The sequence below is a fragment of the Manis javanica genome, chromosome 8, assembly GCF_040802235.1.
Source record: "Manis javanica isolate MJ-LG chromosome 8, MJ_LKY, whole genome shotgun sequence".
Lineage (NCBI taxonomy): Eukaryota > Metazoa > Chordata > Mammalia > Pholidota > Manidae > Manis > Manis javanica.
This window is the reverse complement of record NC_133163.1, coordinates 114,776,906-114,794,224: the sequence shown is the minus strand read 5'-3', so window position 1 is coordinate 114,794,224 and position 17,319 is coordinate 114,776,906. Positions and strand designations below refer to the sequence as shown.

Here is a 17,319-nt window from a genome sequence, read left to right as displayed (position 1 = left end):
TAAAGAATTGTCCCCCTATTAACTGTTTATTAGAATGTGAATAGATTCCAAAACAATTAACTAAAAAAAAAAAAATCAAGTTACAGAGCATGCATAAAATACAAAGTAGCGATTTACAAATAGATAATAGTATCTTCATAACCAATACACTAAAATAATAAAATGGCTACAGAAGAAAACCAAAATGACTGACCAAAGCAATGCCTTCCGTGCACCCCACACGTCATGAGCACCGCAAGCAAAAGACAAGATTAACTATGAAACATAGTTATCTTTGCAAGCCCACACACACATATATTTTTTGGGATATTCCACCATCCTGAATAGTATCACTTCAGAGGACACAACTTTCAGAACACTGCAGAGTTAAGTGCTTAATATTATCCACAACAAAATTAAACTAAATATTAGTGTGCACATTTCTGAATGAGAACCTACTTGCTCCACTGATTTCAATAATGTAGTGGGAAAAATCATTTCAGGTTTGTATAATGCCTAAATGCACCCTATTTAAACTCCAGGTACTATTTCACCTATGTACTAAAAGAATTCATGCCATTAAGTGGTACCACTTGAGCAGAAACTGACCTCTCACTGTATTCTTTAGACACACTAAAACCAAGTACTTAACTGGACTATATTCCGAAACTCAAAAATCAGCATTGTTAAAATAATTATCCATGCCTGGTGGACATGGTGATGAAAACTAGGATTATTTCATTTATTAGAAGGTTTAAGACAAAACTAACACTTCACAATTTGATACTAAGAGCATTAAACCAGTTATTGCCTGAGCAATAAAATGCCGCATAATCTACCGCTGGGAAATTAGATAAATTAAATGACTTGGGCTGCCTGATAACTGCAACAGAGGCACCTCAGATGGAATTCCACGCCTACTTCCCAGCCTGCCAGGGCAGCACTGCTTAACACATGGCCCCATTTAACTATAATGCTACTGAAACTATTAACAGTCTTTTGTGTTTATTAAGGTAATTCTTGTCCAGAAAAAAAGTGGCTCCCTTTCTAATCAACTTTGATGCTTACAAAAATTAAAAGACAAAATTTACTAAACTATGTCACCTTATTAAGGCATTTTAGAAAAGGACTTCCAGAATAATGGAAAATTTTCAAGCTCTCAAAATCTTATGTCTATACAGCAATTCTTAGATTTGTGGAAATACACACTGCACTGAAAGAAGAGTGTATGAATTTCTAAGCTTTCATTCTAAGTTGCTGTTGCAAAATGATAGCTTATTTCTAAAGTCTTCTTAGTTTGATTTGATCAAGACCAATCAAATCTGAGCTTCAAGTGATCAAGTTCTATTATGTCCTACAGTGACAGGCTTCCATGATGAAAAGTAAACAATAACTGAGGAATCCAAACATTCAGTTTATTAAACTAAGGCTAGTGAAGCCATAGCATGAAAAAAAGCTGCAGTCGTTCAGAACAAGTGGATGATTTTATAAAGCTAAAATCAAAAGACTTAAGACATGGAAAAATTCATAAGTATGAGGAAGTAACAAAACACAAAAGTGACCACAAGAATTACAAATATATTTAAATCTCAGACCTGGGAAATGGACTATACACAGCTTTCTAGGGGAGAAGAGAAACGCATTATATGTTCTGACAGCACTGCACCTTTGGCTTGTTTTCAGTGGTTGGTGGAACATGAATAGGAACCACATTGTTGCTCGGAGACATGTCATTTTCACGTCTGTCTGACATTTGCTTCTGGGAAACAATACGGTATATCTCTGAGTGGAAAAGAAGAAACAGCAATACTCAGTGTGAATAGAACCACCAATAGTTGATGTAAAAGATACACAGACGTAGAAGATAAATTTGCAAGGAAGACTGTCAATAAACAGCATAGAATACAAAAACTTGAAGTTTTTTCCAACAGCCACTGATTAGAGTCAACCTCCTATTTTAACAGTTTTCTGTAGGGTAAGAGGAGAAACAAAGGTTTTTCATTTTAGAGGAAAGATCCACCAGTAATAAATATTGGTTTTAAAGAGATACGTAATTTACGGGCTTAGATCTAAATTAAACCATGGAAGTATTTTCAGTCTACCACTACTAAAAAATCTACACACACAGTCACTGTAACAGAAAAATAAAAATAAATTTGCACTACCAGACACCTTAGGTATTTTTCTTGGCTGTGTAGGGAACAGCGAAACTTCACAACATGCCAAAATCTCAAAAGATCTTGAAAAAGGAGGGAAAGATAATGTTTATAAGTGTCTCCTAAAGTTAAACTGTAACTAAATAATTATTCAACTTAAGATTTTATATGACACTTATCAAAACTAATTGTTTAGTGCCTACCTCTTTCACTGAACATTTAAAACTCTGTAAGGACCAACAAAGTTATGTCTACATTATTCCCTGCTGTATCTCCAACACAGAGCATATAGTAGGAATATGATAAGTAACTAACTACACGAATAAATGTTATTACACTCCTCTACAGCAAGTATATTTATTTAACACATTTTATTTGGTCTTAATTACACTGACTAAAAGCAGTTCCCTGTGACTAGGTTATAAACTCCTCACAAACAGAGAATGTATCTTAGTCATTCTTATTCTTTGCTCTCCCAGCACTCCCTCCAAATAAAATACCCTCAAAAGGTAAGGGAATTCTTAAATTGGGATAATTTGACATGCATTATGATGGACTATAAAGGACACAATGTATTCCTATGAAGGACACCTGTGTATTCCTGCCAAAAATGTTTAAAATGAATTTATCGTGAGGAAATAATTCGATAAATCCAGACTGAGGGGCATTCTACAAGACAGACAACTGGCCAAGACTCTTCAAAAGGTTATTGTCATAAAATATATTTAAAAGACAGGGATAAATGTTCTACATCCATTTTTATAAAATTAAGTAAAATTTCAAATTCAATTCCTCAGTCCACTAGCCATATTTCAAGTACTCAATTAACAACCTGTGGCCAGTGGCTTCTCTATTTGATAGCTCAGATACAAAACAATCCATCAATACAATGTATGATCCTTGACCAGATCCTACATTTAAACTGTAAAAACTAAATCTATACAGGATGTCAGTACACTTAGGAGAAATGTGAATGTGAGTGGCACATTAGATAATACTGTATAAACATAAATTTCCTAGATATGAAATTATATGGTATTGAGATTATATAGGAGAATGCCTTGTTCTAAGAAAAAATGCTCACATAGTTAGTAGTTAAGTCTCACAATGTCTTCAATTTATTTTCTAAAGATTGAGCAAAAGGAGAAAAAGTATATTATAACATGTATAAATAAACCAAATGTGGTAAATTGATGATTCTAGATGAAAGGTATATTGGTGTTCATTGTATTATTTCTGTAATACTTGAAAAATTACAAAACAAAGTTATGGGGTAAAAAAGAAAAAGTATTTTCAAAATGGTCCAAACATATCAACCAACTGGAATGTGTGAACATCAGGTGGATTCTAATCTGGACTGTGAAAAAAAGATTTGAGACAGGAAATTTTAATATTGTTTGGATAATAGATGATAATAAGGAATTATTGCCAATTTTTAAGTGGTTTTGTTGTTATGGGTTTAAGTCCTAGTCTTTTAGATATACATCATGAAATGTTTACAAGTGAAATGATGCAATACCTGGGATTTGTTTCAAAGTAATGGAGAGGGAACGGTAGGGAAGACTGGTTGACAGATGGCTCCTTGGGAGTTCATGATACTATCTTACTTTTGGTATGTTAGAAATTTTCCCTACCAAAAAGCTAGAGAAGAAATGTATTAATTTAATACATTTTGTCTAAATTAAGAACTAATTTCCTTAAGCCAAACAACAGAAACTTAGTTGACTGATAATGTAAACTAACAAAAACACTGACAGATAGTATACCTTTTCTTATGCTTTTTTTGTGGAGAGATGCTAAAATTTATGTGTGAGAAGGTTGACAGCAGTTGCAAGCTGAAGCAGCACAAAGGGAAAAGTTAGATCATAATAGAGAGGCTACTGACTAGAATTTTTTTTTAAATTAAAAGGATATGGATTTTTCATTTAGAGTCTTTTCATTGAAAAGGGCTGGGACTGGAGTGTGTCAAGGGTAAAGGAGAAGACAGTCATTCAGTCAGGCCAGTGGTTAACGAACAAAGATCATCAGCTTACTGTAAAACTACACCACTCACTCTTTATTCTTTATGTTTCTCTCTAATTCCAAATTAGATGACTCATCTTTTTCAAATGCAAATGATTAAATACGACCCTCTACAAATTTTAACTTTTTTTTTACAAGTTCTTTTGAGGATTAAGTTAAGGGAACCAAAACAAAAAATATTTTGGAGGTTCCTACATGATAAGCAAATACTGGAAGAAAGGAAAAGGAAAAGGCAGAGTTCTCAGAGAACACAGAAAGTTAAATGATTAAAGAGATCTCATTACAAAGCAAGACATTTGAGCGGTGTTGTGTAAGTGTCTACAAGTACTGCACACTGTTAATGGAAATGGATTACTGCCACATTTGCTCCAGTTACCAAAAAGATGTCCGCTGATGAAAATGCCAATAAGCAATAAAGAAAAGAAAGTGTCAGTCAGAAAACTGGGAGTAATTTTCTTTCAGGTAGAATGGGCACTAAGAGGCTACACAAGTAATTTATTTTATGTCTCGTGTGGCTGACTGTATCGCTTAAAAAAACTGTGGTAAGAAAATTGGAAGCACGTACCTTTTAGCTGGCATCTGATTAGAGGTTATTAAGGTAGAGGGCAGGGGACTGGACTAGCAACTTGCTAAACCAGATGCAAATATTTTCCTTTTTCAAGGGCATGTTCTCCTTTATAAGCAAATGTATGTGATACACTGATTGCTGTGCAGTCCCTTGTCAAGATGTCCAAAGGATAGGTAAGATTAGAAAGAAAAGAATTCTGTTCTATCATTCCTGTATCAGGGTCTCTTATAGGAGACCTAAGTATAAAGTAAAATATTAATATAAGATAGCTTTAAATATAACTGACTAAAGAAATAAAAAAGACATATGCCTATTTCTACTCTAATGGAAATATGGATCAAGTTCAAAGTAAAGTGTAAGGTAATGCAACTGTTCCAAACTGTGGAACAAAAAGGACTGAAATTCTTCAGTCCCTCCAAAAATTGTGAAAAAAGCAGACACGTGAGTTACTCCACTACAGCCTAGATCAAAATTTGTTAGGTAGTTTTCAAACCCACTGCTCCCCATGTAAGTTTCTCAAAGGTCAAAAAGACATTCTGATTTGGCATACTGATACATATTTAAAAGATTGCCACATGCCAAGAACAAAGCTACTATACCAAATTAAAAGATTCTCTGTAATGAAATTAATGACTGAAAACTCTAGGCCCACTTTTAAGAGTCAATATGCTAAGTGAATTAAAATTCTTTTAACCACGGAATTAAGAATTTAGTCTTCATACAGTGACTGTGAACGGGGATGTGGGGGGGGTACGTGGTGAAGGGGGGAGACTAGTAAACATAATGTCCTTCATGTAATTGTAGATTAATGATACCAAAAAAAAAAAAAAAAGAATTTAGACTTCACACTAAAAAGATAGCTTGGACCTATTAATTACACAGAGAAACCTGGCACATACCACCTTAACCAGTGATCAAAGTTAACACCACCAGTAATAAATAAGACAAACCAGTATCATGAGCCTTCTGATATGATGCACTAAGAACACTTGTGTGGTGTTCCTGCTAAAAGTGCATAACCTGAATTTAATCATGAAGAAACATCAGACAAACCCAAACTGAGGGACCACTACAAAATAACTGACCTATAACCTTCCAAAAAATGTAAATAAACAAGACTGAGGAACTGTTTCAGATTAGAAGTGACTAAAGAGCTATGACAGCTGAATGCAATGTGTGCTGATCCCAGACTTTCTTTTGCTAATATAACGTAATTGAACAATAGGCAAAATCTGAATAAGGTCTACAGCTAACACTGATGTGGACCTATTATCTAACGCTCTGATTTTGATAACTGTACTACGGTAACACAAGAGATTATTTCCTTATTTTAGGAAATACACACTGAAAAAAAATACTTAGATATAAAAGCAACATGTCTCACTCCAAAAGGTGCAGAAAAAAATAGTATGTGCATATTTAGATGGAGGAATGGAGGAAGAAAAAAGAATAAAACAGAGGTGGTAGAATATCAATATCTGGGGAATATTTGGGTAAAGATATTTGCAAATTCTTCGTACTATTATTGCAACCTTTTAAGTCTTAAATTGTCAAAAATTCAAAGTTAAAAGAAAAAAATAATAGTATGTAAAGCATGGATTGAAAACATCCCTTAATAAACTTGAGGATGAAAGATAACAAAACTACACTGAAATGCCAGAGGATGCACAATCTACCAGGCTCACTCATGTACTAGCTAACCATCTCTAAAAAAATACCATTAACAAAACTATGTCATGGAGTTACTGTCAAATTCATGGATGTCAAAATGCCATGGGTCTATTCTAACACAAGCAACACAATTTTGGAGTAATGTAACTTTAGAGCAATAATGCAGATAAATTTTCCAATAAATAACTTTGCATCTAAGAATTTAAAAGTTTTTTTTCTTCCAGCATCATCAAAATACAATGTAAATTATCCCTAATACCATAAATATTTAAGGTAGAATTAAACCTAATCAGATTACTGTTGTCTTTCCTGTTTTTCCTATGCATTAATACTCCCACTGGTATAAAGAAGAAAAGCTTAGAACAACCTAACACTTGCAAAACAACACAGATGTCTGCTGCCATATGCAGTGATCTCTAATCCCACAGATCAACACTGAGATTTATGCAAGAAGCTGAGGAAATAATGAATATAAGAGGAAAAGTGGTAGTAAGTGAAGCTAAAATCTTGTTTGCATTCAAGCAACATTAAGCAAAACAAGTTTAATCTAGAGTGAATTTTTAGAGAATAGCCAGATGTTCTTCATCTTTAGACACTAAAAAGCTCAATTTTAAGTATATACTACTACTTATTGGTTAGTTCATTGAGTGGATCATAAATTCAATGTTACAAAAGGATACATAGAATAATTCACTGCAGATGTCAGAAATATCAGAATTTATCCTCAATATCAGAATAATTCACTGCAGATGGAAGAAAAGACTTGGTCTTGTCCTGAATATCAGAATAAATGGACTAGAAGTTGAAATCAGAATAAATGAGTTAGAATTATAGCAGAGGCGATTTGATGGGGCATAAAAAATATCCCAGTAACAAGGATGGACTAAGTTTTTTCAAGTGAAGTTTTCATAAGACACTCACAGAGCTTCAAGATGACTTAACTCACTCATTTTAAGACACTATGAATCTGACTAGGGAGGTTTAATGACTAGTTAAAGAAGCAGTGGAAACAAAGTGGTAAAAGGTAAAAACCTCTAACTCCTGGGTATAAATTCAGTACTCTACATATTGGCTCAGTAGAATTCACACAAAAAGAAAAAAGCAGGATTTGCAGGCATACAGCATATTTAATCAAATCTTGTTTGCTTGTAACAATATGTAATGAAACTTGACAAAAGACTCTAAAGCTACCATGTCCCAAAGACTGTTTACCCAACCCTAGCAGCAGTTCTCTTAGTTACTATTTTTCTGATAATAGAAATCTAATAAGACATGTAAAACATCAATATTTAGTTTACATTTAATGAGGTTTTGTTTCCATGCCTTAACTGCTATTTAACTACAAATATACCAAATATTCACTATGTAACAGAGATAATTAACTATTCTACATATAAGAATTCATGTACTCATTTTTGGAGTCTAAAGTAGATGTTTCAGTGGCAAACAACTCTTTTTTGTGGTTACAGAGACAAAAACCTTTAAGTCATAACATAACAGTTAAGTCAAACCATATCACGGGGTATTTATGAATACAAAGGCCCTTTTTCAAAAAGAAAATAACTCCCCAAAACATGTAAGTTTTACAAAGTAAGGCCTAGGAAGGTTAAGCAACTTGCCTAAGATTACAGAGGTGGTAAGAGGTGGAGGATACAGGACTAGAATCCAAGGTAGGCTCTTAAATTTAAATCCTAGGCTTCGTTCCCTCCATTTTTACAGTAAAATATGATGACATTTAAATATTAAAATCTGTTCACCTCTAATACAAGTGCATGCAAAGAATAAATTAAAATCTTGTTCATTATAATTGGAAACTCATTTATTAACCATTTCTCCATACAGACTTTTAATACCACATAAAACTGTACTATATATTAAGACTACACTCTATATCGTGAGTTCTTAAAAGCAATATACAATTTTAAAGTACGTAAAAATAACTCATCGAAATACTTCTTAGAAGAGTTAGGCCAAACTTACTGATAAACTGGTTATTCTAATAAAGTCAGGATAGATATGAGTCAACCCAAATTTTCTTCTTATTGGTTAGGTTGACCAGATCTGCACATCCATATTTCAAAACAACCTGAGCTTTTTTCCTTTCCCCCTTTTTATTTAAGCCTTTCTATACATATTCACTGGCTGGTTTTCACTACAGGCGACACCTACTTCTTCAATATATCACAGGAGAATTTTACTTTTTGTTTTTTCATTTAAATTTTTAAGAATTAATTTTTCCCTAACTGCTTCTTTAACACATCAGAACCAAGAACAGCTTTTCTTTACTGAACTTCAAAGGCATTTATAACTTTCTATAGCTAGGATTTCAAATATTTGTCTTATGAAAGTACATTTAAGCACTACTTGTGGTATGGAATACGAAGTAATAAGAGAAGTGAACAAATTATCTTCAAAGTATTTTTCCCACTATAAACCAGGGTGACCAAGTTCAGCAAGCAAGGGGTGTAAATAATTTAGTACTCTAAACAGCTCTTGCTATAGCAGCCCTCAAATGATAGTCGTTCTCAGATAGTATGATACATAGTTTCCTGAAAAAGTTACTTTCCTAAAACTTCCAATTCCAACTAATACAATCTAAAAAAAATCAAGTCTTACCTGTCAGAATTGTCTGAAAAGCTGCTTCTACATTTGTAGAGTCTAGAGCAGATGTCTCAATGAATGACAAACCATTCTTTTCTGTGGAGAGACAAAAAAACTTCCATCTTGTCAAACTGTAATACAAGGCACATGATACATGCAAGCCTTCAAAAGGAAAATAATGTAAGTTGCTAAAACCTAAGACCTCCTCAACTTCTTGGGCAGTAAGGGTACCCCATTCTACTTACATTTTAGTAGATTAAAAATAGAAGTGAGAAATTTTTCTTAGCTTCTTAATTAAAATGAATACTACTTACATCTAAATACTACCACTAGTAATGAATGACACTACTCAAAATGTAGTAAAATTATCAAATACCTGATTATTCCCATCCCTTACTGTCCTTCTCCCCATCAACTACATAGCTATGGTATAAATGTAGATGGGTATATGTGATTCACTCAGAATTCTGTAAATGTTAATTATTTGAAATAAAGCTACATGCCTAGAAAACTAAAAAGCTATCATAGAAAACTTTATTCATAGCATGATCACTAGTGGAAGGTCACAACTTTCACTAGCCAAGAATTCATAGCGTTGCCTTCTGGTAGGCTGCCCCTACTGGAAAGAGGCAAGAGAGAAAGATCCTCCATAAGGAAAAAACATTTTCATTCCTAAGCAGCTACACCTCTGTTGGTCCCTGATGCTCCCCGGGCCACTGATTTTCAGACCCACGTAGAGCAGCCTTGGTAAAAACACAAAGACATAATGAAAAAAAGACAGGAAGCACAGAATAAATGGTTAGGTTTCAGCTATCTCTTCCTGGGAGAGAAAACAGTTGTTTATGGCAACAAAAATTCAAAAATACTACAGTCGTTTTAAGGACTCAAAGTTAAGCCAAAGAGCCACTTTTGCTTCAAAACTTTGGTGGTGAAAGTCATCACAAACTTTCAGAACAGCAATCCTTACTATGCATTCCTGTGTACCTTTCTGAAACTATTGAAACCAATTACACCCATTGGAAGCGTATCAAAAGTGCAAGATGATAACAGCAAGAAATACAGATTCACTGTAATGTCATGGAATTCCTATCACTAACCTGCAAAAGCTTTTGCTTCATCTGTAGGAACTGCCCTGAGGTGACGCAAATCACTCTTATTGCCCACAAGCATGATAACAATGTTACTATCAGCATGATCTCTCAGTTCTTTCAGCCATCGTTCTACATTTTCATATGTGAGGTGTTTAGCAATATCATAAACCAATAAGGCACCAACAGCTCCACGATAATATCTGAAAACAGAAACATGTATTTATTAGAAAACAAACACAAGATGGAAGGGAACACCACAAGAAACTAAATATATGGATTACATATTTTTAAAAACACACTTATAAATTTCAAAATCCTAATACTGGTATTCTTAAAAGGAAAAAAATAAACAGTACCTCTTCGGATACCAAAAGTCAGCTAATTCACTTGATGACTGCCTATTTACCAGAACTTAAAAACCATGACACTTACGCTGATGTTATAGCTCGGTATCGCTCTTGCCCTGCTGTGTCCCATATCTGTGCCTTTATTGTTTTCCCATCAACCTGGATGCTTCTTGTTGCAAACTCTACTCCAATGGTGCTCTTGCTTTCAAGATTGAACTCATTTCGCGTAAATCGAGACAGGAGATTACTCTTTCCAACCCCAGAATCTCCGATAAGGACAACTAAAAAGACAAAGATCTTAATGTCAGATGAATGAGGCAAACACATTCAAGAATACCACCAGGCTTTAGAAAAAAAAAAAAAAATAGGACATCTGATTTTTAAAAGGGGATGGGGGTGGGGTTGAATAGCCATATTCTTGACCTGTTACCAACTGATAAAAACAATTCATTCCTTTTAACCTGTTCCTACCTGCATTATGACTTCCACACACCATCTGCTTAGGACAGAGTATCCTGTCTTATACATGCAATTTTAATCATAAATCCACTAGGCACTGAAGACAGGCTAACTCATTAATTACCATCAATGCTATACCAACCTTACTACCACAGAAGGTAACTTGAAAGGTAAATCCGAAACCAAAGGAACAATTTGTGTATTAAAAGGTATCAGGCATGAAAGTAACAAAGGATGATGGTGTTAGGAAGGGCAAAAATGAATAGGTTCTTAGTTTCATCAAAGACTGGGTGTGACCTCAGGACTCACACCTAGGCAAAATGAAACATGTTTAACATATGAGGCATCAGGTTTATAAACTTTGCAACCCAGATTACAGAAACTACAATGACCCTTTAATAGTTGTATTTATCAGACTGGCAGGAAGCTAGAGACCCCTCCAAAAACAGACACTCCACTAAGTTTAATAGGGGCCTAAGATGCTAAATGACAATTCTGACTTACTGAGTTAAAGCCAAAGGATACACTTTCACCACTTATTTTTTTAAAAAACAAGTTTTGATTAGATGAATTTATTTCCTATCATTATTACAGAAGGCAGTTTACTACTAAATACACAGGGATTCTTTTTTACCCAAGGTGATGTTACACCTAAGAGTTTCATAAACAATGGGGAAATAAGCAGTTATGTTGTTTTAAGCATTTTTATCTGAAGGAACAAAATGAGTTCACAGGTTTACAAATTCTCAGGTAGATAACATTTTTTCCTTTGTAAAAATTTTACTGGCATTTCAGAAAATATACTTATTTCTACTGTAGCCTTCTAAGGCTCTTCTTCTTTCTTATTAACTGATTAAACTTAGAAAAGAAAATCAAACATGCAAGAATAAAACCAAGGCATAAGACCATACCTTACTAAAGAGACTGAGATTTGGTGGTGGAGGTAAAAAGGAAGGTACAAACCGTGGGAGCTCACTGCACCCTGGTCAGAGTGCAAAAAGAGGCCACTGCGCATTCCTTCCTCGTTACAAGAACAGATATGAACTGGCCTCTGAACAGTCTTGGAGAGAGTACATTATCAAATGCATATCTTTCTAGCTTCCTCTGTTAGCTGATTCAGCAAGAAATCATCCAGGTGCCAGTGACTTTATGCAGCACAACTAATAGTTACTTCTAGCTGTATAGTCAATTTAGAGGTATTAGAGGTATTGTGGCAAACATAGAACTTATAGTAAATGATTTAATTTGGATACCAGGGAAGATGTCACAATTCTGAGCAATGAGGTCCAATCCCAGTTTCAGTAACAGTCTACCCTATTAATAGGATACACTCGCTGTTGCTTCTTACTGCAAAAGCTGGATGCTCTGTTGAGGAAACCTCCTTTAGGATCACTTCTAGCCCCAAACTAGCACTGCCATATAAAAAAGCCCCACTTGGGGTGTGACTAGGGCAGAAAGGGAAAACCAAAAGTTAAAACGTTTCCCCTTCATAGGCACTCAGATATCGAGGTAATTCAGGAGCCAGTCACATAGTTTAAAGCCAAAGAGCAAGACATCTGACAATGCTTTTGCAAAATAAAAAATAAATAAGTCAAAGAACATCTTCTCCCTCCCACAAAAACCCCAGCACTTTCAGGTTTTCGATTCTTCCCTTTTAACCTGCATTTTAATGATAATGCCCATTATCTCCCCCATCCTCAAATCTTCATGCCAACATAAAGATAATGATGGCATTTTTCCCCCTCAAAGTGACCAATTAACATTATAAAAAATAGCACCCTTATCTGAAAATAATTCAAGATTCATGAATGTTTTATACAGTACAATACAGTTATCTGGTCAAGGTTGTTAGAATTAAGACTGGCAAATTGTTCAAGTATTAAATCTGAATGACAACAAAAGATACTGGTTCTGCAAGAACAGTGCTGCCAAAAAGATGCTAGGAAATGACACAATGAGGAAAACTGCTCGTATTCAGTTACCAACCGAGAAACCAAACTGAAAGGGTCATTCAGGCTCACTAAAAAATAAACGAGAATTGATTAAATTACCTAAGCAACATAAGAGAATTTACTGGCTATGACTTGAAAAAAACAAACCAAAAAAGTAAAAAGTTCACGGATTCTAACTTAATTTGTATTCAAAATAGTTTCCCTCATTAAGATAACGGTATTTAACTGCTTTGTAAAAATGTGACAAACTGTATGATCACATCCTACAGTTCAAGAAAAGACTCTGCAGTGACTTTCCTGTTTTCCATAATTAGTTCCTTAGGTTAAAAGTGCTTCCACTTTAAACATTTATAACTATATTCATCTATATTTTTATATATATTTATATAGTATAAATATAAACATAAATTAAATAACAGCATCTATATAGTAAACATCTGTAATAGCATTTCTAAAATAACCTGATTTTAACCTCATCTGCTGAATTTTAAGTATCATCTCTCTAAATTTGGTTCATATCAAATGTTAAAGCTTCCAAATGCCATAAAAACATCTCTTACTTAGTAAAAATTTCCACCTCTTCAACCACATTTAGTTTTATCCACTCTTTTCCAAACTAATGTACCAAACTAAAATTTAATTCAACAAACCATCACAATAAATCAGACCTAAATGTTATCACCTGAAGAAATAACTGGTAATTTTCATACTAATTTTTGAAAATGAACCTGGAGATGTTTCTATGCTTTCAACTACATTCATAGTTCAACCTCAGTGAAAGTCTTTAACATAAAATGAATTCAATAAGGCTTCAGCCTAGACAAGTTTTTCCAGATTCAGCAGAATCTCAGTTGCTCAATCAAAAGTTGTGAAAGAAAAATGACCAAGATGCAAGATGGCAAAGTTCCTGTGGTCCCTTCCACTGACAACCAGCTGATGACTTACTACTGACCTTCTTGAATGAGACTGAAACAAAAATGATGTAGACTACTCAGATTTTTCAGAAAATGTGAGTTTGACTGGATTGGTGTATAGCACAGTACTTGTAAATAAGAACTGTGATTGACACTGCAGTTGTCTGTGCCATAGGGCTTTAACCACACTGTATGTAAATACTTGCAGAATTAAACCTTTTAAGATTAAAAAGTCAAGTTTTAAAAAATGAAATTAACTGGGGAGGATGGGTGGGAAGGGAGGGGGAGGGGGGAGGAGGGGGCCTTACGATTATTATGTATAACGTGGGGGGAGGCACGGGGAGGGCTGTGCAACACAGAGAAGACAAGTAGTGACTCTACAGCATCTTACTACACTGATGGACAGTGGCTAATGGGGGTATGTGGGGGGGACTTGATGAAGTCGGGAGTCTAGTAAACATAATGTTCCTCATGTAATTGTAGATTAATGATACCAAAATAAAAAAATGAAAAAAACAATGGAATTAATTCCCCTGCACCAAACGTCTCACTGTTGAGCTTAACTAAAGATTAAAGTTCAAGAACAAAGACATAATTCAGAATAATTGTCCTGCTCTCATGTTATACTTCCATTTGAACCACTGTACTAATCGAAATATCCCTTCATTTTCAACAGGTTTGTTACAAACTAACTTCCAATTCCCTTAATTATTAATTTTGCTAGGTAAGCCTTCTTTCAAGTACAGAACTGCAGCTCATCTCACTGAGTAAGTCTCTGTAGAATGAAACCATTTTAAAATGAAATTGTTGCTTCACTTTAAAATGATTTAATTGTAAATAAGAAACTGGCTAAATAATCAGCAGTGAAGTAAAAAAAAAAGTGACTCATATCCTGTAAGAGCTTGAAAAAACTGGAAATCCTTCTCAGCAGAATTTTTTAAACACCCTACCTTATGCAGCAAAATGTACAAAATGAAACCATAACCCATGAGAACATAAAATACATTAAAAGTTCCTACTTCTAAGTTTCTTTACTAACACTTTATTCTTCTTCTTTTTATAAAAACTTAAGGGTCAAAAAACTGACAAGAACCACAGTAACTTCTTTCACATTATTACCATTTATTGACTCCTCACACCAGTCTTAATTCTCAAAAGAGTCTGGAGGTAGGTATTATTTCTTCTACAGAAGAGGGAACTGAGACCCAAAGAAGTTGACTTTCCCAAAGTCACAAAGCAAATTTAAGACCTGAATTAGGATTTGAATCCAGGCTTGTTTGATTCCAAAGCCCTATGCTCTCAATCACTGTTAGTAGGATGGTCTAATCTCAAAGTTAAATTTAAAAAAATAAAAATCCACAATAATTAATATTCTTAGTGAAAAAAAAAAAGGCTTCTGTAACCAACATTCAAGTTACAAACCAAACAGGAGAAATACTGTCAGTCTATCTTGTTCTAAATTAATTACTTCAAGGGTAGCTAGCAGCCCACTGACACTATACCTTATTTTAAAAAACAAATCTCCCTTTAATCACCGAACACCAGTCTCTAGGGTCTCACTTAAGCAACTTCACCTGACAAGATGCCTTTAGCAAACTATGCATTCAGCAAGCTAATCCCAAGTTTCCCTTCGGTGTTTGTAAAATGCATTAAGTATCTTCTTCTCTGTAAATGTCTCTCCACTACGAAGTGGGAGTGGATACTGAATGTACCCCCCCCCCTCCCATATACTATTTTGGCTCAGAGGAGTTAACTGGTGATAAAGGTGTATCATCAGCTAGTATGCCAAGATTTGCGAAGTATTCGTAAAGCAGTGTTTCCTGCTTCGTTTAGTCAATCATTCTTAGTACCCAATGGCAAAGTCAGAAACGGCTACTATGTTAACACTCTTTAAACTCCACCCTCCACTGTAAAGCTTTAATAGCAATGGCTTCTTCTTCCTGGTAATGATCTTTGTTCAGCATAGTACTGATGGCTGCCCTCCTAATTCAGGAGCAGACAAAGAGAGAGCATCAGAGAGAGAGGGCATTCACTGAACAAAAAAAAGCATTTACCATACTCTCTTCTCATTGAAAACTATCCTTTATCTTTGTTGATTAAAAAAAAAGCTATTTGGATCCATTCCGGACTAACCAATAAGTAATTCTTTCTATCCACTCCCTTCCCTCCAATGTTTTGTCCAAGGGCACTGCATGTTTCCCTATTTATAATAAATACTTAATTTGACCAAAGAGCACACAACTTCCCCCCAGCCCCCACCTTTTGGAGAAAGGTATGTGGCCAACTAGGACTCTTCCCTTCCTGTTCCAAAAAACACCAAAAGGTCGGATCCTCCCAGTGTTGCAGCAGGAAGCAACCAGTCCATAGTGATAAGCAAACTAGTATTTGTGCAGCGCACAACCTTTCCTGCTCAGGAACTGGGCCTTCAGGTCTGGCAAGGATAACAGCCGCCACCCATCCGCAACCCCTTTCTCGTGAGAAGAGTCAAGAGTCCATCCGGGCTGGCTGCCGCTGGGTAGGGAGAGTAGGAGAAGAAAGCCTAGGTGGGAAGTCACATCAGTCGGCCGGGTCACTGCGACAAGCACGCGCGCGGATGATGGACAATCCTCTTGCCCTACCCCACCCCCCACCCTCGGGGTCGCACAGGAGACGGGGAGGGCTGGCTCTAAACTGTTTGCGGAGGGAAGGTGGAGAAAGAGCTACCAATCGCGGGGGCAGTGTGAGAAGGTTACTAACGCGTGAACTGTGGGGAAAGTGGGGGTGGGGGCTGCTGGTCCGCCCAGATTTTAACGAGGACCTGGCCCTGGAATAGAAGATGGCTAGGAAGGGCATCCGTCCGAGGGGATGGGCGGCGAGGGGCCGCAGAGGGGAAAGGAGGGCAGGTAAGGAAAAGATCAGCGGCGGGAGTCTGCGCGGAAGGAGAGGTGAAGAGCCGACGGAAGGGCCTGTCAGAGGGGCTCAGAAAGGGGAGTGAGGGTGGACGCCGAGGGGGAGGGGCACCAAACCCGAGAGCGACGGTGGGAGGGGCGGCCCCTCTGGAAGGGCCGCAGAACCGGGGAAAGGAAGGCGATTTAGGACAAGTCGGTCCGCCGTGAGGGCACACCGTGAAGGGGCCGAGGCTGGCCAAGGCCTACGGGGAGGTCACTAAGAGACTGGCGAGTGGGGAGGACCCCGCCTGAGGAGAGGAAAAGGGGCTGGGCTAGGACACCGCAGAGAGGAAGGGCTGAAGAAGGCCGACTTCAGTGCAGGGGTGGCCCGCACGCAGGTCTCCCGGGAGTGTCCCGAGCCCCCGAACAGGGACTCGGTGGACAGGAGAGCCCACGGCCTCACCTTTGAAGAGGTAGTCGTACTCGTCGTCGCGGGTGCCCATTGCGCGGCCGAGCAGCGAAGGGGCGGGAGCAGCGGTGGTATCGGTGGGACTAGGGGGCGTCGCTGCACGGCTAACCCGAGCGCCGAGCTGCCGCCGCCGGACTGGGCGAAGAACCCCTCCCTGCGGCTACGCCACTTCCGTCAGGCCCCAGCCCCTAAGGGGAAGTACTTCCGGGGGGTGGCGCCCCGC

General features: G+C 36.7%; 1 protein-coding gene across 1 annotated transcript; it reads right to left on the bottom strand.

Annotated features, from left to right (window-relative positions):
• Positions 1-1,373: 1,373 nt before the first annotated feature.
• On the bottom strand, positions 1,374-17,295 carry RAB11A (RAB11A, member RAS oncogene family). Its single transcript, XM_017672187.3, has 5 exons — positions 17,091-17,295; positions 10,521-10,716; positions 10,095-10,288; positions 9,013-9,093; positions 1,374-1,761 (listed from the first exon to the last, which is right to left on the bottom strand). Exons 1-5 carry the CDS (start codon positions 17,128-17,130, stop codon positions 1,622-1,624), a joined length of 651 nt encoding a protein of 216 aa, XP_017527676.1. The 5' UTR covers positions 17,131-17,295; the 3' UTR covers positions 1,374-1,621.
• Between the last annotated feature and the right edge of the window lie 24 nt (positions 17,296-17,319).

What these genes read in the sequence shown, in the direction of transcription:
- RAB11A (XM_017672187.3), bottom strand. Translation starts at nt 17,130, where the DNA reads ATGGGCACCCGCGACGACGAGTACGACTACCTCTTCAAAG. An exon ending in GTACGACTACCTCTTCAAAG is followed by an intron (nt 10,717 to 17,090) that starts GTGAGGCCGTGG and finishes TTGTCTTTTTAG; the next exon opens with TTGTCCTTATCGGAGATTCT. An exon ending in TACCGAGCTATAACATCAGC is followed by an intron (nt 10,289 to 10,520) that starts GTAAGTGTCATG and finishes TTCTGTTTTCAG; the next exon opens with ATATTATCGTGGAGCTGTTG.